Here is a 22,882-nt window from a genome sequence, read left to right as displayed (position 1 = left end):
ACGCATCCTCCAAAGACACCGGCTCGGGCAAACGTCCTGAACCTGTGCAGCGGCAGTCAAGCCGCGGCCTGGTGCGGAAGAAGTCATTGGCGGTCGAGTGAGACATCCCCGACACCAAAGAGTCAGCGACCAAATCGCCGCCAAGGAGGGCCGATGCAGCCAGAATCGGTTTGGCCGGCATCTGGTCGGTCTGCAAGTCCCTGTCGATCGGCGTCGTTTCCATCGCTTGTCCACTGGGGCTTCTTGGTGAACGGCAGCTTGATAATCGGTTGTGAGTTTCGCCCTGATTTCCCACAACTTCCGCTGCCGCCCGTGCACAACGTAATCTGCCCCGTCGTCCTATTTCAACCACCTCCGACTCTTCACACACTCTGCAAGCACTTTCCTTCCATGTCGCGAGCATCAAATCTGCTTTTTTTCAAACTGCAACTCATTCTAATCCTTGATTCTTGCATCTACATCTCGGAGTCCCCATATTGAGCCTAGAACTCTCCTTTTATTTCTTCTCCATGTGCGCCTACATGAGCGGGGCACCATCTTGATACTCGGTTCGATGGGCATCAAACGTACTAGCCCTCTTGGCTTGGCCGATGTATCGACACGTACACCCCTGTGCAGGAGTTTGCATGCTGTATGTTTGCTTCCTCGCTCGCCCCTTGCAGTCGACGAGTGCTCAAGAACAATACAGGGTGCGCTGGAGACCAGCTCATGTCTCATAGCAGCCGCCGGCAGGTGATGGCTATCGCAGTTCGAATTGGCATTCGAGCTCTAGGGGTCAGCGCTCCCTCCCCTTGGATATCCACGGTCACCGAAGTATTCGCGTGAGGATTCTATTGATACATCAGAGACCCGTCGGATGTCTGGACATCGACCCGGTCGCAAGACAGTGCATTGGGAGCGAGGGCTGGGATATATGCGGTAAAACAAGGATGGTGCTGGTCAGGACATGGATGGACGAGTGTAAGGCTGGGAGAAGTGGGCCAGGCGGATGGAGCTTCAGCTTCGATCCACAAGGTCAGACATGGACAAGACGACGATAAACAACATGTGGGAACAGATAGCGGGGCTGCCGGCAGATGCATGAACTGGAGATGGGAGACGTGCAGATGCATATGTGATGGGGGGTCGTTTGGTTACTGGAGAGTGCGATTCCTGGAGCGGACAGCAGCCAGCAAATCTACACAATCGACAGAAAGGCGCCAAAGCCCCGGCGCTTCAGAACGCCGACCTTGCGGCCGTAGCGGGATAGAACCTTGTCGACATTGACCCAGGGATGGCGGCTGTTTATCAGGTCGGTGGCATCCTTGCCGGCTCCGAGCAGCAGCATCTTCTTGCCACCTGGGTGTCGGCCAAGATAGGCTGCAAGATCCGCAATTCGACCAGGAGTGGAATGGCCATGTCGGATGTGGAGTGCCGAGCAAAGCCATGCAATGCCAAGGGGCGGATGAATCCATGGAGCAGGACGGAGCATCAGCAAAGTGGTTGGGTGACGGACACCAGAGGAGCCGAGGAGGTGCGCCGGCGAATCAGGGCAGCAAATGGAGCCAGATAGACAGAGGCGTTGGTTTCATGGCACAGATACGAGCGCTGGCAACAGATTCACCCTTCCCACTCGCCGCACCGATGGAGCAGCGCCAGGGCAATGCGATTCGGCCGAATCCCTTGCAGCACCAGCGATTCGCCAGTACCTGTGGCGTCGTAAACGGTTCCCCGATATGCGAGCCAGAGGGACTCGGGGGTGTTGTGCTGTGCCAACTCCTCGAGGGAGATGACCCGACTTGAATCCTCCAGTTCGGCAGGGGTACTTGAGGAGCACTTGCGGAGGGATGGGTGTTCCGGACTGGAGGAGTGCGTCGGCTCGGCGCTGCTGGAGCGAATGATGGCCGGGCTGGCGGGTTGCGGTGCGGTCCGGTGAGGGCGGGGAAGGAGGAGATGTGGTCGCAGTGAATCCATCTGGCAGGGCGGATGCTTTGGAAGGCTCAGGGGGAGGCAGACGGGTGGAATTCGCTCGGCAGCGACGCAGGGCCAGAGAGTCGATGATGGATGCCAGTACTGGAGAAGTACTGTCGCTCGGGCGGGAGGATTGGGGCAGGCTTTATGGGCTCGATGGCGTGAGAGTTGCGGACGGCCGGGCTGGCGAGCTCGTTCCGGCAAGGACGCACAAGCGCTTTCGGGAAACGTTTCATTGGCAAGGCCGGCCCGGAAGCGGCGAGCAATCAGCATCGAGGCGGCAGCGCGCACCAGGCGGACGCTGAAAGGGCACCGTCCTCCTATCGGCGGGGCATGGCCGGCACCATGGCCAGGCACACAACGAAGCGACGGAGAGACACCGGCATGAAGACCCGGCGCACGTTGGATGATGATGTGGTATTGATGCGATATTGCACTGGTGTTAAAGTAACATTGCACTGATGTTAAAGTAACATTGCACTGATGTTCAAGTAACATTGCACTGACATTGATGCGATATGGCTTTGACTTCGACTTCGCACGGCGCATCGCCCCGTCTGCTCGCCCTTCGGGTTCCCGTGCGGTAGAGTTGCTGTCGTCGCAAGTGCCCCGCGGCTTGCAGCAAGCACTTCCTCAACAGCGCCAATCACAGCACCGTGCGCAGAACAGAAATCGCTCATATGTGGTTGCCTCGAATCAATCCGGGAACGTCGACGATACCACCTCCCCACACCCTCAATCACCCCTGGACCTTTGTGCGCTTTGGCCACCGGCGCCGGCCCGCCCAGGATGACATCCGTGACCTCTTTTCTCTCGGGTGAGCCTGCTTGGTCCTGCATCAGCGCCTCGAGTGTCTGCAGAATCCCACTGCCAGCAGGCGCTCCGTTCCCAACCCGACCAACAATCTTTGGCTTGGATTTCGCCAGGCTCGCCCAGTGCTGTTCCAAGTTTGCCGTGGCTGTCTTGGTATTCGATTGCTCCCACTACTAGCTCTCCTTGTGTTCCAGCGGCCGCCATCACCCAACCTGCTTGTCCTTGGCCGCTCCCACCTGTCTGCTTCCAGCACATCTGTCTCAGTGGCGGCATCGGTATATCTCCCGCTCGGCGATCCCCCGCCCTAGGAATTGGACTGGTTGCCATTCAGCAGCTGCTCACTGCCAGTCCCTTCCCTCCATCAAGACTCTGTATTCAGCACTCATATTGAGCCTCCGCAAGCCCTTGCCCTCCATACCACTATCGCTCCATTTGCTACACCGACCAGCTCGCCGTTCAGCAGCCCGCACCGTTACCATTCTCGTCCAAAATGCTCACACAGCCCCACACCCGCCCTGCCGAGCCGACAGAAGCAGGAGCTGAGTAGTCTGCGAAATCCACACAAGACCTTCCCACTCAATGCTACCACTCGGGTGGAGGCGCTGCCGACCACCACCATCACCTGCGAGACGGGCGACCAGGATATGTCGGCGCCGTCGTTTGTTGTACCGGCATCCGATCCGCTGCCTCGGTCGTCACTCCAGCCCGTTTCCGAGAGCCACAACACCATCGACACCCACCTCAATAATACCGACTGGGCGCACACCCACCGGACCTGTGCACATCCCTGGACAACCCAACCTGCCTCCTGGCATCTCGCACGAACAAGCCTGGCGGATGGGATATCCCCGCCCGACTGATGCAGAGCTGCCTGCCCCGGGTCGCAAGGGCGCCAATCTCGTCAAGTCTGCCTTTGCCCCTGCCATCCCCGAGTATGTCCAGCAGCAGATCGAGGTCAACAGACGGATGGTCGATGCCGAAGTGAACTTCAAGGCTCTCTCAACCCAGCCGCTGCTGGCCCGCCCCCAGACGCTCTGTGCCCGGGTTGTGACCGAGAAGGCATGTACATTCCAAACTCGGCCCAGGCACTCCCGGGCCATGGAACCGGGCAGCTCGCCACCCACCGCGATGAGCCCACCATGCTTCCTCGCTGGCCCGGCGGCAACCCAAACGAACACACGAGCGTCAATCTCGGCCGGGGCAAGCGGCACGGATACTCCATCCCGGGCATGCCGTATTCGACAGGCGACGAGGAGCTCGGGTCGCCCGAGAGAAAGCATCCCGTCAGCCCTTGCCTCAGTCGGCCAAGGAGCGCTCACGCAAGGGTTACGAGTTGGGCCCTTCAGAGCGATTCCCACGCCCCCATACCCTGCCACATACGATCCCACACTCCAAGCCGTTTGTGCGGCCGTCTATCGACCCCACCAAACCGTCATCTCCACAAATCAAGTTGGTGGCATCCGAGATCCAGAGAAAACCCAAGCCGCCACAACTCGAGAACCAAACCCAGCACACAGAGCACCATCCAGCGCCAGCAAAAGTTCCAGAAGCAGCAGCTCCAGCAGTTGCAGCAGCAACAGATCCAAGACATCAAAGCCCACCATCTGAAGATGCAGCAACTGCACCAGCAGCAGCACACCACCATCCACGGGCTCTGAGTCCCGGCAAAGCCGACAACCCGTCCGATGCTGTCGAGCCCTTGATCGACCCACCCACGGCCGAGCTCTTCCTGCGAAATCAAGCGCTGAAGCGACAACTGGAGCAATACTACCAACAGCACGCTCGCGACACTTCTGCCTCGGTCATTGGTCTCCCGCCCGTCTATCCGTTCACTCAGCTGCCCCCCTGCGTTCGGGCCAATGACCTTCCAGGGCTTCGAGGGTATCAAGAAAACCTCGGGCGATGCCCAGTTCGGCAACCAGTCCCGCCCGAGTTCAGCAGCATCATGTGTTTCCACAGAGTCGTCGCTGTCGTCCAGGACTCTCGCCCATCGACCGCGGCTTCAACAGTTAGCGAAGACAAGCCAACATCGGCCTCCGTGGCGGCGAAGAGGCCTGAAACGGCTGCCAAGGCTGTCAACGGAGGCGTCGCCGCAAACAACGGTGGCATCAGCGCGAGCGGCAAGGCTCCAGCCACTCGGATCACGGTGCAAAAGTCTCGTCCCGAACAAACCCGGCTGCGTATCTTCAGCAGATTCGCTGGGACAACGCCGCCATCAGACTTCATACGGAGCAGACTTTGGAGAACCGCCCATGGCCGCATCGCTTGCTGCCCGGCTGGTATTGCGACCCCTTCCTGGAACTGTGCGAGAGTTCAACGGAGGAAAAGGTGAGGCTGCAAACTGCCGGGGGCTCGTCGGGAATGGCTTGCAAGACGGACGACTCTGCAGCCAGATGTCCAGTTCCTGGCTCATAACAGCGCCACGATCCGACCTTCACCTTGCTGGCATTCCCTCTGCACGATGTTTACGGCCTCTATATTCTTCTGTCTCATCGACTGGTACCCGAACCCCTCACTCATTACCCGTACCGGCTTGCCTTGCGACAACCACAGACCACATGGGCCACTTCTTCACCGGCATCTCACCAATCAGAACTATTCAAACCGCTGACCAACACAGATATTGCCTCGGGCCACGGCCAAAGAGGGGCCCGTGTCAAGAGCGAGCACTAATGCGTCTTCACAATGAAACGGGACGCACACCACTCCCCGAATATGAGGTCGCTGATCGCCGCTGTCTTTGCCAGAATACACACTTGTCTATCGCCCAATAGTGTAATTCTAGCATGAGCGGCCTGGCATGGATCCATCCGAGTGCGCTCAGTCAATGAGCTTTTCCGAAAATGAAGCGAGAAACCTCGTTTGCACCAGGGTGGCTCTTTTCCCGTCCTTAATACTCACGCGCCGCCCATCGTTACCATGTCCAAGCTGTGTGGGGCGGCTTGGGCAACAGGTTTCCATCGCAAGGAAGTGGAGTGAGCCGAGCGAATCGGCGCCTCGCCGGCCAATCAGCCGCACAATGGTAGGAGCCTGACGGCAACGTAACAATCGGTCCTTTACAGCAATAGGACACACCATTTCGCTCGGCACGCTGTAGGAGCTCGACTCGTCTGGGTCGGTGCCAGTATCTGATTGAATGCTGCCTCTGTCGGGCCGGCGAGGGCCGCTCTTGGATGCTGGCACTTTCGGCCGCTCTTTCCTTCTCCACTGGAACATTTGCCCCCATCGGTTCATTCGATCTTGGCCTTGTCGGTCTGGATTTGCCGTTCCCGACTCATCTCCGCGCTCAGAACCGGCTCTCATTCTGCAGTCATGGATAGAGGCTCGTCTCCCGATCTCAAGCGGCCGCCGGCCAAGCCCATCCCCAACATCACCGAGAGCGACGTTCGGGCTTGGCTGTATTCCAATCCCCAGTCGGCGGCGGCCATCGTCCGCGAGTTGGAAACCCATGGTGAAAGGCAAGCCGCCAGGATGCCCGTCCCCCAAGCTCAATGCCCCAATACACCAGCTCGCCGCTCGTAGGCAGATGCTCGTCTGGCCTCAGCGTCAACAGCCCAAAGGATATCAATCCGTCGCAGATCCGCAGCCATGCATCTTCATTCAATCTCTTGGGCCCCGCCGACGGGGTCGACGTCAAGCCTTCGCCGCTGCACTCGCCCGACGTCTTCTTTGAGATTGCTCGGACGGTGTACTCGTCCCTGAACCTGCCCACCATCATCGAGCGGGTGCTTTCGTATGCCTTGCTCGTCGTCAAGGCCCAGCGCTGCTCCGTGTTTCTGCTGGATAAAGAGAGGAACGAGCTTTACTCGACCGCCTTCGATCTGGGGCTGGTCAATGACCCTTCCAACTCATGCATGGCGCTGTCCGAGGCTGCGGGCGAGCAGATCTTGGTCCCGGAAATGCCTCGCAGCTCGCTGCCCTCTCACCAATCCAACAGCAGCATCGAGGGGAGTCGCAGACCGCTTGAGAAGGGTCTTTCTGACCGGCATATCCCGATCAACGGAACCCCGACTGCCGCCTCAAGCCTGGCTCCGAGCCCGGTCAGGCCCATCTATCTCAAGTCATGCTCGAGCGTATTTCTTGGGTCGGACGTGGATGGGTCGGAGAGCACCGAAGAGGCCTTTCCGACCTACATGACCGTCAAGAACCCCGAGATCCGCTTCCCCGTCGGCAAGGGCATTGCGGGCATTGTCGCTGAGACTGGAAGGGGACTCAATATTGAAGACGCCTACAGCGAGTAAGTGGTCGAGTCCGCGAGGATGGTGTGAGAGACAACGAGGCGGAGAGAAGGGGAAGCAGGCGGCGAGCTGTCGACCGACAACACCCTGACCAGGCCTGTAGAATGGTGGAATGGTGGAATGGTGGAATGGTGGAGTGGTGGAATGGTGGAATGGTGGAATGGTGGAATGGTGGAATGGTGGAATGGTGGAATGGAAGATGCATCGGACTGGCTGCTGGGACTCAACTGTCCTCTGGGCCCGACTATCGCTGCTCCAACCAGTCCGCGCTTCAACTCTGAAACGGACCGGATGACCGGCTTCAAAACCAACACTATCTTGTGCATGCCCATCTGGGGCACTGCCCGGTCGCCCGCCTCTGGCAAGCCCGAGCTGCTGGGTGTGGCCTCGCTCATCAACAAAGAAGACCCCACAGTGCCGCTCAAGCCAGGCGAGCGGTGGCAGTGCTTTACTACCCAAGACTGCGATGCCTTCCGGGACTTTCTGGCTCTGGTCGGCATTGCCGTCAACAATGCCCAGGTTTACCAGCGAATGGAGCAGAAAGAAAAGGAGGCCAGTGAGATGGCCCAGTCCAACAAGAAGCTGTATGAGACCGCTCAGACCGAGGCCAAGAAGGCCAAGGTCCTGCTCGAGCTCGCCCAGAGCCTCTATGGCGAGGACGAGCTCGAATCCCTCGCCGGCAAGATCATCTTGCATGGCCGCGATCTGGTCGGGGCCGACAAAGCAAGCCTGTTCATAGTCGACGAGGAGAAGCAGGAGGTAAGCACCTAGCTAGAAGGACGGGCCACGGACATTAGTATTCACTTTGGCATCGAGAGTGGCCGATGAGACCAAGCCCGTGGGGTGGTGCATGAGAGTCACTCCAGCAGCAGCAGCAGCGCATCGATTTGGTCGGAGCAGATGCGAACCTGCGCCAGCCACGCGGCTTTAGTGTGATCCCATGGCTCACGGCCGCCATGATCCTCTCCAGCTCTATTCTGCCGTGTTCGATTCACAAGAAACAAAATCCCGATTTGCGGTTCCCATCAACCGCGGCATCTCCGGGTACGTTGCCACGAGCGGGAAGATCATGAACATCAAGGATGTCTATGACGACCCGCGATTCAACAACGCAATCGACATCAAGACGGGATATCGCACAAAGAGCATGCTCTGCGTGCCAATCTGCGGGCCCGAGAACCAAAAAGTCATCGGCGTCACCACTCTCATCAACAAGCTGGAAATGCCTTACTTTACGGTGGAGGATGAAGAGGTGTTCATGGCCTTCTCGGTGTTTTGCGGCCTTGCGATCCACAAGAGTTTGCTCATGAGCTCCCTCAAGAACCACCGCAACATGCTGAGCGTCACGATGGAGCTGATGTCCTACCACGTCACTTCCAAGCCAGAGGAGGTGCACGCCTTTCAAGCGTCGATGGAGCGCCAAGGAGTGCAGATGCAGTTCGATGATCTGGCCTCGCCGCTCTTTGATGCGCACGACTACCACCTCAACGATGCCCTCGTCTACATCATGCTGCAGATGTTCAAGGACCTAGGATACCCGCAAAAGTACGAAATCTCGGACCAGAAGCTGCTGACGTATGCGCTGACCATCCGTCGCAACTACCGCGACAATGCGTACCACAACTTTACCCATGCCGTTGCCGTGTCGCATGCGATCTACTACTTGGCCAAGACAGGGATCTCCAGAAAGTACCTCGAGGAAATCGAAGAGTTTTCGATGTTGCTGGCGGCCTTCAACCACGACATTGACCACCGCGGCACCAACAATGCCTTCCAGAAGTCGGCGCATACTGCCTTGGCCGACTTTTACTCGACCTCGACGATGGAGCGTCATCACTTCAACCACGCCATGACGATTCTCAACACACCGCACCACAACATCTTTGAGCGGCTCAGCCCCAACGAATATCAGCGCTGTCTCAAGACCTTTGAGCATGGCATCCTCGCGACTGATTTGGCACTGTACTTCAAGAACCGAAAGCCGACCGAGGCACTCGAGGGTTGCTACAACAAAGCCGACTCTCAGCACCGCGAGCTCGTGAGTTTGTTCAGAGGGCATCGGCTCGCGAGCAGTAGTGCAACTGCGGCGGAAGTGGATGGTGTGGCGGTCGTATTTGGTGTGAAACGGGCAAGGGTTGAGATTCCTGTCCATCGCGGAGATACTGACAGCCTCATGATTCACAGCTCCGGGGGCTCATAATGACCTGCTCAGACCTATCGTCAATGACAAAGCGGTGGGAGGGCTCCCAGCACACGGCAGACCAAGTGTGGGTACCGTCCTTCTCGTCGCCGCCTGTCGTTTGTCACGCGATTGATTCTGCACCGGCAAGCAACCCGATTCGAGCACTGCAGTGTGGCTGACGATGGTGCTTGCCTCTCCGCACGGCAGATACTCGGAGTTCTTTGAACAGGGCGACAAAGAGCGTGCCCTGGGGCTACCGTTCTCATCACCGCTGATGGACCGCAGCAACACGAGCAAGATTCCCAAGATGCAGTTCGAGTTTTATGGTGCCATAGTCGCCCCGGCCTTTGCGCTGCTGGCGAAACTGGTGCCGGAGGTCCAGCCGCTGTACGACTCTGTCTTGGCGAACCAGAGCCGATGGAAGGTGCTGATGGACAGCAACGTTCCCTACGAGATCCACCAGCCATCACACTGAGCCCGCGGGCCGAGCCTGCCAGTGCAAATGCTCTGGAAACGACGTGTGGATCTGGGCAGCACCAGCATGAGTCTGAAACACGACCATACATGGCCTCGTCGATGCAATGTGGGGGTGTGGACTACAGCGTTTCCAAAATGAAATGGGAACACCCCGTTTTGGGCCATGACAGTGTTTTTTCTGGAACCTGAATACACCCACCCACTCATCGCATTCATGGCCAAGCAAGTATGTCCAAGGAGACCGAAGTGGTGATTGCCTTTGGGAATGCCTCCTGGAAGCAAGGGAAGGGATAGGCATCCAGTCCCAGGAGACTCAGGTTTGCCAAGTATTTCGAGCAATTCCACCACCACCAGAGACGACCACCAGACCCATCCGTCTCCAAGATCCATGTGTGCTCGGTGAACGAGTTCAACACATCCCAGGTATGCTCACATTGTCGGGAAGCCAAACGACTCGAGTCACCCGAGTATCTTGATATCGAGAAACCACACTTTGTCCGGAGCTGTGCAAGCTGCCATACGCTGTGGGATCGAGACATCAATGCAGCCAGGAACATGATCTCGGTATGCCAGTCGATCATCGCCACAGGAGATCGACCGAGTGTATTCAAGACTGTGCTTCCCAAACCAACAAAAACAAAGCGATTGCCAACGAAGACAGGAGTGCAATGCCATGGCCTACCCGCTGGGCCTACAAGTCAGTCAGCGGGCATCTGAAGCCAGAAAGGAACTGTCCCGTTTTTTTCTGGATAGACTGTAAGCACAGCCTCCACGGGAGCACGCGCGCCTTTGGTTGTCACACCGACAAAGAAACCGGCTGTTGCGAGGGCGCGTGGATGCGAGATGCAATCTGCGTGCTTCTTTGTCTGCCTTGTTTGGAATGGGGATGTATGTCCAATTGCGCCGACGCGATGGATGGGCTGGTCGGCCGAGACAAACAGAGGAGGGCGTGCGAATCGATGCCAGCCGAGGCGTCTCCATCACAGAAGGTCGTTCGCCGAGTATCTTTGTGGTGGTGGGGTGAGTGGGCCAGCGCAGCCAGCCCACAGCGCAAACACTTCTGCGAGTGGGCTTGGTCGACTTGGTGGGCCTGGTGGGCCTGGTGGGCGAGCGCGCTGCTTCCACATGCCAGCGAACAGGTTCGGGACAGGGCGGGCAGGCCACCAGCACGCAGTCCTGCTTGAAACCCAAGGTTCGATCAGCCGGCGCGTGCTGTCGAGTACCTGTTTGCCGCCTCCGAGACTGCAAGTAGATAAAAGGTGGCATTCTGCTCGGGGGGAAAAGTCTCTTCACGCCCAGCTCTTCCGCCGCCATCTGCATCGAAATGAAGCTGATTCTCTCTGCCGCCGCTGCCGCCCTCGTTGCTGCCACCAGCGTCTCTGCCTGGGTTGTCTCTGGCCCTCAGGTTGGAGCCGAAGGCAAGGTACAGTCCTGTCGATTCCATCGTGTCTGCAATGTGTTTCGCTCGGCCCGGCTCTGCTGCTATTGCCACCCGAGATTCTCATAGGACGATGCCATTGCATACTGCCCCGCCAGGTCTGGCCCATCCCCAGCAAGTGCTGGAAAACCCTCGATGGCAAGCCCACCCTGAACGTCTGCCATCGTGGTTCTCGCTTCCACCTCCCCGAGGAAAGTGCTGGCGCCTACTGGGAGTCTGTCCTCCAGAACTGCGACGTGAGTATCGCCCGACCCGATCGGCTTCCATCAGCCCATGCTCGCTGGATAACTGCCCAGCCAGCCAGACGCGAAGCTGTATGCTGATCCATCACTCGCTACCGCCAGTACACCGAGCCCGATATTACCTTCTCCAAGGACGGCGTCGCCATGGCCAACCACGACCTCTTCCTCAACCCTGGCCTTGATATCTCGGACCCTTTCTTCACCGGCAAGGACCGAAGCCGCGTAAGTGTGGTTCCTTGTATCTGCTTCATCTCGTCTCGCCGTCGACAGTCCCGCGATCGCTGTTGGCACCTGCTCACTAGCTGCCATTTCCTGTCATTGCGTTGGCTTGCAGTGGGTCACCAAGGAGGATCAGTACCAGCAGATCAACGCCTCCTACTGGGTCAGCGACTTTACCGCCAAGGAGATCAAGGATCACGCCTTCATCATCCAGAACGCCGCCATGACCTGTGAGTCGCTCTGCCCACTGTCGACCCCGACTTTGGATCCGTTGCCCCCGACAGATGGCAGCACTATGGATGGGATTGCAGATGTTGATGTTGATGTTGATTCCTTTGTGCAGACCGCCCCAAGTTCTACAACCACCTCTTCCCCATGCTCACCATCGAAGAGTACTACCAGACCGTCATGAACGTCTCGGCCCTGACCAACACCATGACTGGACTCATTCCCGAGATCAAGTCGTCCTTCTACCACAGTAAGTCACATGCACATCTTGCAACCTCTCCCCCTCATTGATCGCGGTCGGCCCGGGGCTTCTGCGGGTGCACACCGCAACTGACGTGTTCGCCGATATCACCCCGCCAGACACCCAGGTCCTCAACAAAACCGACCTCTCCGCCATCAACTACTTTGACAATGCTGTCCCTGGCGGCAAGTGGCCCAGCAACTACGAGTTCCGCGCCGAAGAGTCCACCATCGCCACTCTGAAGAAGCTCGGTCTCCCCACCAAGAACCACCCTGTCATCATCCAGTGCTTCGGTGAGTATCTTTGTCGGCTGGCTGTTGACGATCGCCACTCAGCCAGACTCGATCCAGACTCGATCCTAACAGCGCAATCGGCTGTCCACAGAGTGGGCCACCATCGAGTACCTCGCCCGCACCTACCCCAACCAGAGCATGTTCCGCGGCCTGCTCTTCCTCGTCGATGCCAACTGGTGGGCTCTCACCAACAAGGGCCTGGATGCTGTTGCCGCCGTCGCCAAGGAAACCGGCAACCAGTAAGTGTGGTGCTGTGCAAATCAGAGGTACATCTCAAACCAATCCGTACAACACACCGGCTGACCATCGAGTCTCTCCTTTACCAGGATCTACGTTGGCCCCTGGAAGGATGCCACCTGTGAGTCCCAGTTTCAATCTTGCACTATCGCGATCTTGCCGACAGCTCCATGTTGCCTTGGTGGCGGGCTGATCCCTCGGGCCCATTGATGCCGACCAACATTTTGAATTGCTGACATCTGGTCTTAATTTTTCTTCTTGCGCAGACGACGGCGAGCCTCTGTATATCCTCCAGTCCTACAACATCAACATCTACGATGAGTCCCGCACCGCCCTCGTCTACCCCGGCTACGACCGTGAGTGTCGATCGGGAGTGTCGAGCGGGACAGACAGATGAGCTGCAGCGTCCATCCGAGCATCAGCTCTTTCATGGCCTCAAACTAACATCTCTCTCGCAATCTACCCTTGCTCCTATTCAGCCCGCGATATCATTGAGCCCGCCGTGAGTAGCCCAAGCCGAATTAGATGCAATGCTTGCCTGGCTGAGTTTGACGTCCGCTCCATCAAATCTTGTCCATCGGGCTAATTCCGCTTTTCACTCTCGCAGAGCCTCGTTGCGGCTATCCACCAGCGCGGCCTCTACTACTACCCCTACACCTACTACGACTCTCGCCAGTCGCTCTCCTACAGTAAGTCTGCTCGCATTCCGTCGGCGCGACCTCGATCTCTGTCGCTCAAGTTACCAACACATCTCTTTACTCTCCTCCATGCCCGCTCTAGGCTGCATGTCCTCCATCCCCAAGGACTTTGACATGAACTCGCTCCACTACAAGCCTGTCCCCTGCCCCCAGAACAAGCGTGACGAGTTCTTCCAGCACTACGCCATGGGCACTGACGCCATGTTCATCGAGAACCAGGCCGAGGCCAACCAGCTCCGCGACGAGTACAACACGTAAGTTGCATTTTTGGAAGACAACAAGGTCCCCCTCTGCGATGATCTAGAGCTGGTCGATAGCCCTGGTCAGATTGCTGTGCAGTCAACATGCCACAAAATACTAACCATGGTATGAAATTCCTTCACGATCCCAGCATCCTGCTGCTCAAGTGCCGCGAGAACTACCTCAAGAACGCCGCCAGCGACAACTTCAACTGGCCCCCTGGTCCCAGCAACCACACCCACAAGTGCCGGGCCTAAGCGTGCCGTAGTCAGTCGGCGCACAAGATCGCCCAATCCATCGCAGCTACCGGAACCCTTTGCTGGTCCTCATGCACATCTACATCCACTTCGCCATCTTTGCCCCTGCACCGGCTCCCATCTATTCATTTCCATCCATCCGTCTCTCCTGAACTCACTCTCACCCCACCCGTTGCCCTCCTCCAAGACATCCCACCATACTCCTCAATCTATGATCCCTCCATCGCTGCTGAGTCGTCCTGGTTGCCAGGTATCCCGCGGAAGTAATCGCAAATAGAATTCTTTGTCGACTCGACCATGTCATTCCGATCGCTGCTCTTGACCTATACCCAACCCCGATACATGGGAACACACGCGCACTGTTCACATCGGCAAGCTTTCGAGCAAAGCACCCCATGTCGGTTGGTGCTAGAAGCGCCGATGCGGGACCAGGGTCGGTGGAAGGGCATCGGGGATCTCTGCCCAGCCCTTGGTCTTGATTTCGGCGAGCCACATTGCAACGATGAACTCGTCTGAATCCAAATATCCATCTGGTGTCCAAGCGATATGGAAAGTGCGTCAGCGTGTCGCTCTGGCTTTATCAGCTCGTTCAAGGTGGTGAGCCAGCAATCCATCAATATCGTAGCAGCTTCACCTTGAGTCCAGTCGGCGAGCTTCCAAATCTTGGCGAGTGTGCCATTGTCGAGCTGAGACGCCTGGAGTACCGGACGCACCACAGCCCCGGAGAGCTTGCCATCCACGGGACTAAGGGCAGCGAATCGATTCAACAACGCTTTGCGGTCGATCGACTCTATCCGCAGCGACCACGTTAGCGAGGCAGTGATGCAGCGTCAAGCGCTGTGCAAGCGAGTTTGGAATGGAAGGAGCAATGACTCCGCACTGGCCGACCGACCGAACCCACCCCAATTCCACAGTTGCTCAGGAGACGGAGTCGCTAGGGTTTCATGTGTCCCTTCGACGCTGGCAAAGTTCTCGAAAGGATTCTGGAAGATTTGTGGGACCGTGGGTGTGTTCTGAGGGAAGCGTTTGATGAGCTCGGGAAGGTCTACCGAAATAGCCTGGGCGCGGAGGATGATATATAACAGACGAAGCGAGTCATTAGAGCCCGTGCCGGCGACCGTAGGCAGAACGCCCGGCTATCGGATATGCGCAATTACGACCAGCCACCATGGCTGTGACTGTCAATTGCCCTGAGTGTGATCTCCCCACTGGCCAGCCAGCCGAAATATGAATGTACTGAAGGCCATGTGTAAGGAGTGAACAAGCGCAAGGACGAAGACCAAGTGCTTGGTATGAGCTTTATTAGCTTTTAGCCCCGAACACCAAAGAACAAGTTTTGTTCGAACTGGTGTTCAACATAGGCTCTGTCAAGACTGGACAACGGGGCAAGCAGGGAAGCGCGCAAGAGTCCTAATGCAAGACTCGAACGTAGGGAGAGGAGCGGGGACTGGACTGGGACACAGAGTGTCAAGTGTGAAGCCAAAGTTTTATTCTAGATCCAAGGCTTAGGATACTAAAAATACAAAGTGGCAAGACGAAGGCAAAAGACAGAGGCTGGTCGGAGGGCTATTTATGCGAGCGCCAAGGATCGACGTTGCAGAGCGAGGGGGCAGGAGCGAAGCAGCGGCGGGGAGGGCGAAGCAGCGAGCGAAGCAGGTGGCGGCCGTGACTCGGGATCCGTGAGTCAGCGGGCGTCAGTGGCGGCGGCATGGCGGCGCCAAGGCGTCAGGCGGCGTCGAGGCGGCGTCGTGGGCGTAACCCACGACCAACAGCAAGGAAGCGGGAACGGAACACAGACAGCGCGCGTGCTGGCGGGAAGACAACAAGGCAGCACAGCGCGGGAAACAAACAAACAGAAGGAAGGGAAAGCGCTAAGGCAGGCAAACAGAAAGGAAAGGGCAAAGGCAAAGGAAGGAAGAGGGCAAAGGCAGAGGGTGTTCATGACACTACCCCCCTCTCAAGGCCCGAGCTCCGAGAGGGCCAGGCTTCGAGGGATGAGAGGAGTGGTAGGCTGCGACAGGCTCCGGACAATGTGCAAGATTGCTGGCGGGCTCCCAGGTGCAATCCATCACCGTGTAGCCACGCCAGTGCACAAGATACTGGAGCTTACCTCGGAACAGCCTGGAGTCCAGGATCTGTTCGACTTCCCATTCGTCGTGGCCGTCGACTTGGATGGGTGGAGGGGGCGGGATGATTCGACCTGGGATCTTGTCATCGGCGGCAGGCTCGAGGAGGGAGACGTGGAACACCGGATGGATGCGCATGGACGAGGGCAAGTCCAACTTGAAAGCGCGGGAATGTTAGAGTCCAAAGGGGACTCAACGGCAAAAGAAGAAGTGAGCTCGAAGTGAGCTCAGGGAAGGCAAGGGTAAAGTCCGAAGTGGACTCGGAGAGGGAGCGAGGGAAGCAAAGATCCGTTCAAGATAAGACTAGTCTCGAAATGAGACGTGAGGAACACTCAGAGAATAAAGTAGAAGGCACTTTATTTAGTCCTATTTTGAACGCTGAGGTTCGACTACACATCGCGGGGGTCAGGCTATTTATAGACAAGTCCGGACTTGGCAGCGAAGGGCGGCCAAGGGAGGGAAAAGTGGGCGATCGAGCAGGGCGAAGGGGGCGATGCACGAACGAGGGCCGAGAAGGACCACCGAGACAGGCAGAGAACCAAAGCGAGGGAGGCGCAAGCAAAAGCGAAGCACCTGGCAGGAGAAACGTGCAAAGGCGAAGCAATGTGACTCAACGTCCAAGAAGCGGATTGGTCAAGTATAAGGTTGGGGCAAATGCATGCGAGATGAACAAGAGATCGGGGCGGTCAGGCAGGTCATGAGTCACCGGTGGTGGGACACATGACCGGCAGCCGAATTGCAACCAATCGCAGCAAGGCGCGTGCACAAACAAACCGGCGCGTGCGAAGAAGACAAAGGAAGCGGAGCAGCGCGGGGAAACGGAAGTGCGGAAGGAGCGGAAATGGCAGGCAAAAGGCGGAAAATTGGAGGGGAACTGCAAAGCTACACACAAACAAACAGAAAGGCAAAAGAACAGCCAAGTGTGCAGTCAAAGTGGAGAACAAGCAGAAGCTATCCCTAACATCATCCCCTTCCTTAGCGACGAACTCCGGGCGTCGCCTTCGGCTTTGAGGGATAGCGAAGGTGGAAGTCAGCAACAAGATCAGTGGCGTGGGAAACATTGGCAGCGGGCTCCCAAGACCGGTCAGTCTCGGAATAGCCCTTCCACTGAACCAAGTACTGTAAGCGACCACGGAAGAGCCGAGAATCGAGAACAGTCTCGACCTCAAACTCTTCCTGGGAGTCAACAAGAATGGGTGGAGGTTCGGGTTGGGTGAACTCGGGAACAATGTCCTTCGTTCGGGGTTCAAGGAGGGATACATGAAAGACGGGGTGGACTTTGAGTGTGGAAGGGAGTTTAAGTTCAAAGGCAACGGGGTTGATGCGGCGAAGAACTTTAAAGGGGCCAAGCTTTTTCTGATCAAGCTTGTTGGAGGGACGAAGGGTGCGGATGTGGCGACGATCAAGAAAAACGAGGTCGCCAACGGAGATGTCGGGAGTGGGGAGACGGGATTTGTTGGCCTGCAAAGTGTAGGACTCTTGGGCAACCCGGAGGTTGGCCTTGAGATCCTCGAGAACGGTCTGAAGTCGGTCGACACGTTCTTCGGCAGAGGGCACAACAGAAGGATCACGGATGATGGAGGGATCAAAAATGGGGTGATGGCCATGGACTGCAAAGAAGGGAGTCATGCCAGTGGAGGTGTTTTCCGAGTTGTTGTAAGTGAACTCGGCAAGGGGAAGGTGAAGGGTCCAGTCGTCTTGCAGGTAATTGCAATGGATACGCAAATACTGCTCGATGACCTGGTTGAGAACCTCGGTCGAACCGTCGGTCTCGGGGTGGAAGGCAGAAGAAAGGGAAATCTTCGTCTTCAGAAGCTCATTGAAGCGCCTCCAGAAGGCCGAAGTAAACTGAGTTCCTCGGTCCGAAACAATAGACCGGGGACAACCATGCAAGCGGAAGATGTGGGAGAGGAAGAGTTCGGCGGTTTGCTCGCCTGTAACCGTCTTCGTGGTGGGCACAAAGTGTGCTTGTTTGGACAGGCGGTCCTTAACCACGAAGATGGAGTCAAAGCCGTTCGAAGGTGGGAGATCCGTGATGAAGTCCATCGACAGGTCCCACCAACGTTCGGAAGGAACGGGGAGAGGGTGAAGTAAACCATAAGGGGAGTGACGGGACGGCTTGGCTCGCTGGCACGCTTCACAATTAGCAATGAAGCGACGCACAGACTTACGACGCCGGGGCCAGTGAAAGTCCCGGGAGATGAGCTCAACGGTCTTGGCAAGACCAAAGTGACCAGCGGCAGCGGAGCAGTGACGTTGCTCAAACACTTTGAGCTGGAGCTCGGGGGAAGGGACAACGATCAGGTCTTTAAAGTAAAGGAGACCGTCACGGAAGGAGTAATCGCCATCAAGACGTTTGGCGTTGAAGTCAGAAAGAAGGGAACAAGAAAGGGTGGCAGCTCGAATCTCGGAAAGAAAATCGGGGTTCGAGCCGATAACGGTGATGCTGTCGAGAGAAATAGACTCGAACAGCTGAAGGAAGTTGGTGGAGTGGAGGGAGTCACCAGGCTTTATCTCAAAGTCAGAACGGCGACTGAGAGCATCGGCTTTGGTGTTGAGGCGACCAGGGCGGTGGTAAATGCGAAAAGCAAAATCAGAAAGGAATTGGGCCCACCGGAACTGGCGGCGAGAAAGTTGGGAAGCGGAAGTGAACCGGGTGAGGTTCTGGTGATCAGAGAAAACAAGAGTGGGATGATCGGGGTCGGCAGCCATCAAGTAATGACGCCAGGCAGTAAAGGAATCGACAATAGCAAGGAGCTCTTTGTCGTGGGTGTCATAATTCACCTCGGCGGGACGGAATTGCCGAGAGTGAAAAGCAACGGGGTGAAGAGCGCCGTCAGGGTCAAACTGGGAAAGGACGGCACCCAGAGCAAAGTCAGAAGCATCGGGCTCGATGACAGCGGGTTTGGAGAAATCAAAGTAACGAAGAATAGGTGCGGAAGTGAATGAACGTTTAAGAGAATCAAAAGCCTCTTGGGCCTCGGGAGACCAAGAGAAGGTGGAGGATTTGGTGGTGAGTGAAGTCAAAGGACGAGCAAGTGCGGAAAAGTCCTTGACGAAGCGGCGGTAAAAGTTTGCGAAACCAATAAAAACTTGGATGTCGCGAGCAGAAGAGGGAACAGGCCAAAGGGAAACGGCCTCGACCTTGGCAGGGTCCATTTTAATGCCATCGGCAGAAATGATCATGCCGAGAAAGTCAACTTCAGAAAGGTCAAAAGAACACTTGGCCGGATTGACCTTAAGAGAGTGTTCACGAAGGCGAGAAAGAACAAGCTTAACATGCTCCTCATGCTCCAGGGGATCTTTTGAGAAGATCAGGATGTCGTCAAGATAAATGACAACACAGACACCAAGGAGGTCCGAGAAGATGTCGTTCATAAAAAACTGAAAAGCAGCGGGGGCATTCGAAAGACCAAAGGGGATAACATTGTACTCGTAAGAGCCAGATTTGCAAACAAAAGCAGTCTTCCACTCATCGCCCTTCTTGACACGAACCAAGTGGTAAGCATCAGGAAGGTCAAGGTGTGAGAAGACGCGGGCAGAAGAAAGTTTATCCAGAAGATCCTGGAAGAGGGGAAGAGGGTAGCGGTTCTTCTTCGTGATGGCATTGAGGCCCCGGTAGTCGACGCAAAGGCGAAGACCACCATTGGGCTTCTTCACGAAGAAGCAGGGAGCACCAACGGGAGAAGAGGATTTGGAGATCCAACCACGTGCGAGGGCGTTGGTCAGATACTCCGAAAGAGCAGATTCCTCGGCCGGGGACAAAGGATAGACTTTCCCCGGCTTTGGCAAACGAGGTTCCTTTCCATCCTCGGTCCGTACAAACTCAATAGACAAGTCATACGGACGGTGAGGAGGCAAGGAAGAAGGAGGGTCAGACTTGAGGCTGAAAACGTCGCCAAACTCATTGTATTTGAGCGGGACACCTCGAGAGTCAACAGGGGTGCCAGACTCGGCATACACCTTCGTCGTGAGCACGGACCTTATCGACACCGTAGGATACGTCTCCGGCGAAGGAGGACGGATATCCATTTGGGCAGCGAAAATGTCGAGCTTGTCTTCCCGTGCAAGACGGAGAAGACTCGCCGCATTAACGAGCTCAATGTCGGGCGAAGATAAAGCCGTTGGCTCTTCAGAAAGCGAAGCAGAGTCAAGGCGGGAAGAAAGGGAAGGCGAAGTGCCAAAGGAGGGAACCGGTGTAAGGGAAGGACCGGAGGGAGGAGTCAAAGGCGAAGTGCCCGAAGGGGGAGGCGAATAGCCGGAAGGGGACGAAGTGTCCAAGGAGGAAGCAGAGACATCCGCGAGGATGTGTCCATCAGCAAGGCAAGAGGGATCGGAGAACGAAAGGGAGAGGGACTTCCAATTGACAACTGGATTATGCAAGCGCATCCAGGGAAGACCAAGAGTGATGGGAGTGGTGGAGAGTCGAGTCACAAGAAAAGAAATCGACTCGGTGTGGGAACCAATGGTCAACGTCACAGGAACGGTTTGGAAACGAATGAAACCGGCCGAAGAACCATCAGCAAGGGAAACGGAGTAGGGAGTAGAAAGAGGGATAAGAGAGAGTTTATGGAGATCCGCAAAGGCAGGATCAATGAGGGCAAGAGCGGTGCATCCATCATCAATAAAGACAGAAAGGGAGATGGAGACCGGGCCAGAAAGACTCATGACGACAAGGGTGGCCGGAAGAAGAAGCTTATCGTCCGATAATGACGAGTCAGAGGGGGAAGATGTTCGTATCGCCGAACAGACCACCTCGCTTACTTGCGAGGTGCTGCTCGGCTGTGGGCATTTCCCGAGTTCCGTTTGACCAGAACCGGGCACTGCTGAACATCGCGACTGCCGGGACAAGACTTTTCCCCGCAGTACAGGCAGAGACCCTGCTCACGACGTCGCTTTTTCTCGACGTCGGAGAGCTTAGCAGGGCGGACCGAGACAGAGTCAAGGTCCATGGGAGTGGGTGCAGAAGAGGAGGAAGAAGAAACATGCGCGGGAGAATGGTGGTGATGGGGAGCAGAGCGAGAAGAAGGAGGAGGAGGTTGGGAACGGGAGGAGATCTTGAGACGATGGAGGGCATCGTCGTACTCGACCGCTGCCTTGATCAACTCAGGCAGGGAAGCGGGAGCGGGGCGGAGACCGATGAGGTGGAACTTGACCTCAGACTTCAAACCCTCCTTGAAGAAGTGCATCTTGGTGGGTTCATCAGTCTGGACGCGGGCGGCGAGCTGGACGAAGCGGGTGGCGAAGGCTTGGCAGGACTTGAGCTGGACCAAGCGCTTGAGGTCGTTCAAGGCCTTATCTTGCGAGGAGGCCGTGTCCTCACCGAAGGTCGACTTGAGGGCAACTTCAAAATCCGCGAAGGAAGCCGGGAAGCGGTTGGCCATGTAGAAGGCGGCCTCGTACCACTTGAAGGCTTCACCGCGGAGGAAGGAGGTGGCGTACAGGACCTTCTGGCGCTCGGGCGCGAAGAAGGCAGGATCGGCGAGGAAAACCAGGTGGCACTGGGCGAGGAAGGCCGTCGTTTCATCGCGGGAACCTAGGAACTCCTTGGGCTTGTTGACCTGGTAGACCTGGCGGGGAGCGGCGGCGGGAGCTTGCAGATCTTGGATCTGACGATGGAGAGCAGCGTTCTGGGTCATGAGGGCGTTCATACGCTCCTCCATGCGCGCCAGATACGCGTTGAGGTCTGCAGGGGGTGCAGCAGGCTCAGCCATCGGATCGACGAGGGAAAGAGAGGCGAAAGAAGAAGAAAGGCCGGGAAGCCAAGAGGGAGCGTTCAAAATGATGTTAGAGTCCAAAGGGGACTCAACGGCAAAAGAAGAAGTGAGCTCGAAGTGAGCTCAGGGAAGGCAAGGGTAAAGTCCGAAGTGGACTCGGAGAGGGAGCGAGGGAAGCAAAGATCCGTTCAAGATAAGACTAGTCTCGAAATGAGACGTGAGGAACACTCAGAGAATAAAGTAGAAGGCACTTTATTTAGTCCTATTTTGAACGCTGAGGTTCGACTACACATCGCGGGGGTCAGGCTATTTATAGACAAGTCCGGACTTGGCAGCGAAGGGCGGCCAAGGGAGGGAAAAGTGGGCGATCGAGCAGGGCGAAGGGGGCGATGCACGAACGAGGGCCGAGAAGGACCACCGAGACAGGCAGAGAACCAAAGCGAGGGAGGCGCAAGCAAAAGCGAAGCACCTGGCAGGAGAAACGTGCAAAGGCGAAGCAATGTGACTCAACGTCCAAGAAGCGGATTGGTCAAGTATAAGGTTGGGGCAAATGCATGCGAGATGAACAAGAGATCGGGGCGGTCAGGCAGGTCATGAGTCACCGGTGGTGGGACACATGACCGGCAGCCGAATTGCAACCAATCGCAGCAAGGCGCGTGCACAAACAAACCGGCGCGTGCGAAGAAGACAAAGGAAGCGGAGCAGCGCGGGGAAACGGAAGTGCGGAAGGAGCGGAAATGGCAGGCAAAAGGCGGAAAATTGGAGGGGAACTGCAAAGCTACACACAAACAAACAGAAAGGCAAAAGAACAGCCAAGTGTGCAGTCAAAGTGGAGAACAAGCAGAAGCTATCCCTAACAGGGAACCGACTTGAGCGACGATCTTGAACGGCCCAAGCTTGGTGTGGTCGAGCTTGGCCGTGGGTCGCTGGGTCTTGATGTTCTTGGCGGAGAGCCAAACTCGGTCTCCAATCTTGAACGGAGGGGAAGGGGAGTGGCCGGGGTCGTAGAACTTGGCTTGGGAGTCCTGGGCAAGGGCGATGTTGAACTTGAGTTCATCGTGGAGGGAGTGAATGGCTCGGGCTTGATCGTCGGCGACGGAGGCATTCTTGGTGGTGCGGGGAAGGGCGACGGAAAAACGAGGGTGGTAGCCGGTGTAGGCAAAGAAGGGGGAGCAGCCGAGGGTTGCTTGAGAGGTGTTGTTGTAGGTGAACTCGGCGTGAGGGAGAAGCTGGGCCCAGTCGTCTTGCTGGAAGTTGATGAAGCAGCGGAGGTACTGCTCGAGGAT

At 56.8% G+C, this 22,882-nt stretch overlaps 4 protein-coding genes across 4 annotated transcripts; 3 read left to right on the top strand and 1 right to left on the bottom strand.

Moving 5' to 3' along the window:
- Positions 1–1,177: 1,177 nt before the first annotated feature.
- Positions 1,178–2,186, bottom strand: BJ171DRAFT_593465 (uncharacterized protein; the record flags this gene model as incomplete). Its single annotated transcript, XM_053114515.1, has 3 exons — positions 1,178–1,338; positions 1,689–1,888; positions 2,065–2,186. The coding sequence occupies 3 exons, from the start codon at positions 2,184–2,186 to the stop codon at positions 1,178–1,180; spliced, it is 483 nt and encodes a 160-aa protein (XP_052961434.1).
- Positions 2,187–3,824: 1,638 nt separating this feature from the next.
- BJ171DRAFT_625624 (uncharacterized protein) lies at positions 3,825–5,532 on the top strand (the record flags this gene model as incomplete). The annotated part of the gene is made up of 4 exons (XM_053115511.1): positions 3,825–4,046; positions 4,160–4,909; positions 4,957–5,091; positions 5,317–5,532. 4 exons carry the CDS (start codon positions 3,825–3,827, stop codon positions 5,434–5,436), a joined length of 1,227 nt encoding a protein of 408 aa, XP_052961433.1. The 3' UTR covers positions 5,437–5,532.
- Positions 5,533–7,941: 2,409 nt separating this feature from the next.
- Positions 7,942–9,658, top strand: BJ171DRAFT_436029 (uncharacterized protein; the record flags this gene model as incomplete). Its single annotated transcript, XM_053107952.1, has 3 exons — positions 7,942–9,039; positions 9,186–9,268; positions 9,391–9,658. 3 exons carry the CDS (start codon positions 7,942–7,944, stop codon positions 9,656–9,658), a joined length of 1,449 nt encoding a protein of 482 aa, XP_052961432.1.
- Positions 9,659–10,984: 1,326 nt separating this feature from the next.
- On the top strand, positions 10,985–13,753 carry BJ171DRAFT_625623 (PLC-like phosphodiesterase; the record flags this gene model as incomplete). The annotated part of the gene is made up of 13 exons (XM_053115510.1): positions 10,985–11,083; positions 11,197–11,334; positions 11,443–11,562; positions 11,675–11,789; positions 11,903–12,037; positions 12,148–12,321; positions 12,413–12,560; positions 12,648–12,679; positions 12,825–12,914; positions 13,038–13,060; positions 13,166–13,247; positions 13,339–13,510; positions 13,648–13,753. The coding sequence occupies 13 exons, from the start codon at positions 10,985–10,987 to the stop codon at positions 13,751–13,753; spliced, it is 1,434 nt and encodes a 477-aa protein (XP_052961431.1).
- Between the last annotated feature and the right edge of the window lie 9,129 nt (positions 13,754–22,882).

Source organism: Polychytrium aggregatum, assembly GCF_025602895.1.
Source record: "Polychytrium aggregatum strain JEL109 chromosome Unknown BJ171scaffold_271, whole genome shotgun sequence".
In the NCBI taxonomy this organism is placed as follows: domain Eukaryota; kingdom Fungi; phylum Chytridiomycota; class Chytridiomycetes; order Polychytriales; genus Polychytrium; species Polychytrium aggregatum.
The sequence above is the reverse complement of the archived record's forward strand: the minus strand, read 5'-3'. Positions and strand labels throughout refer to the sequence as shown.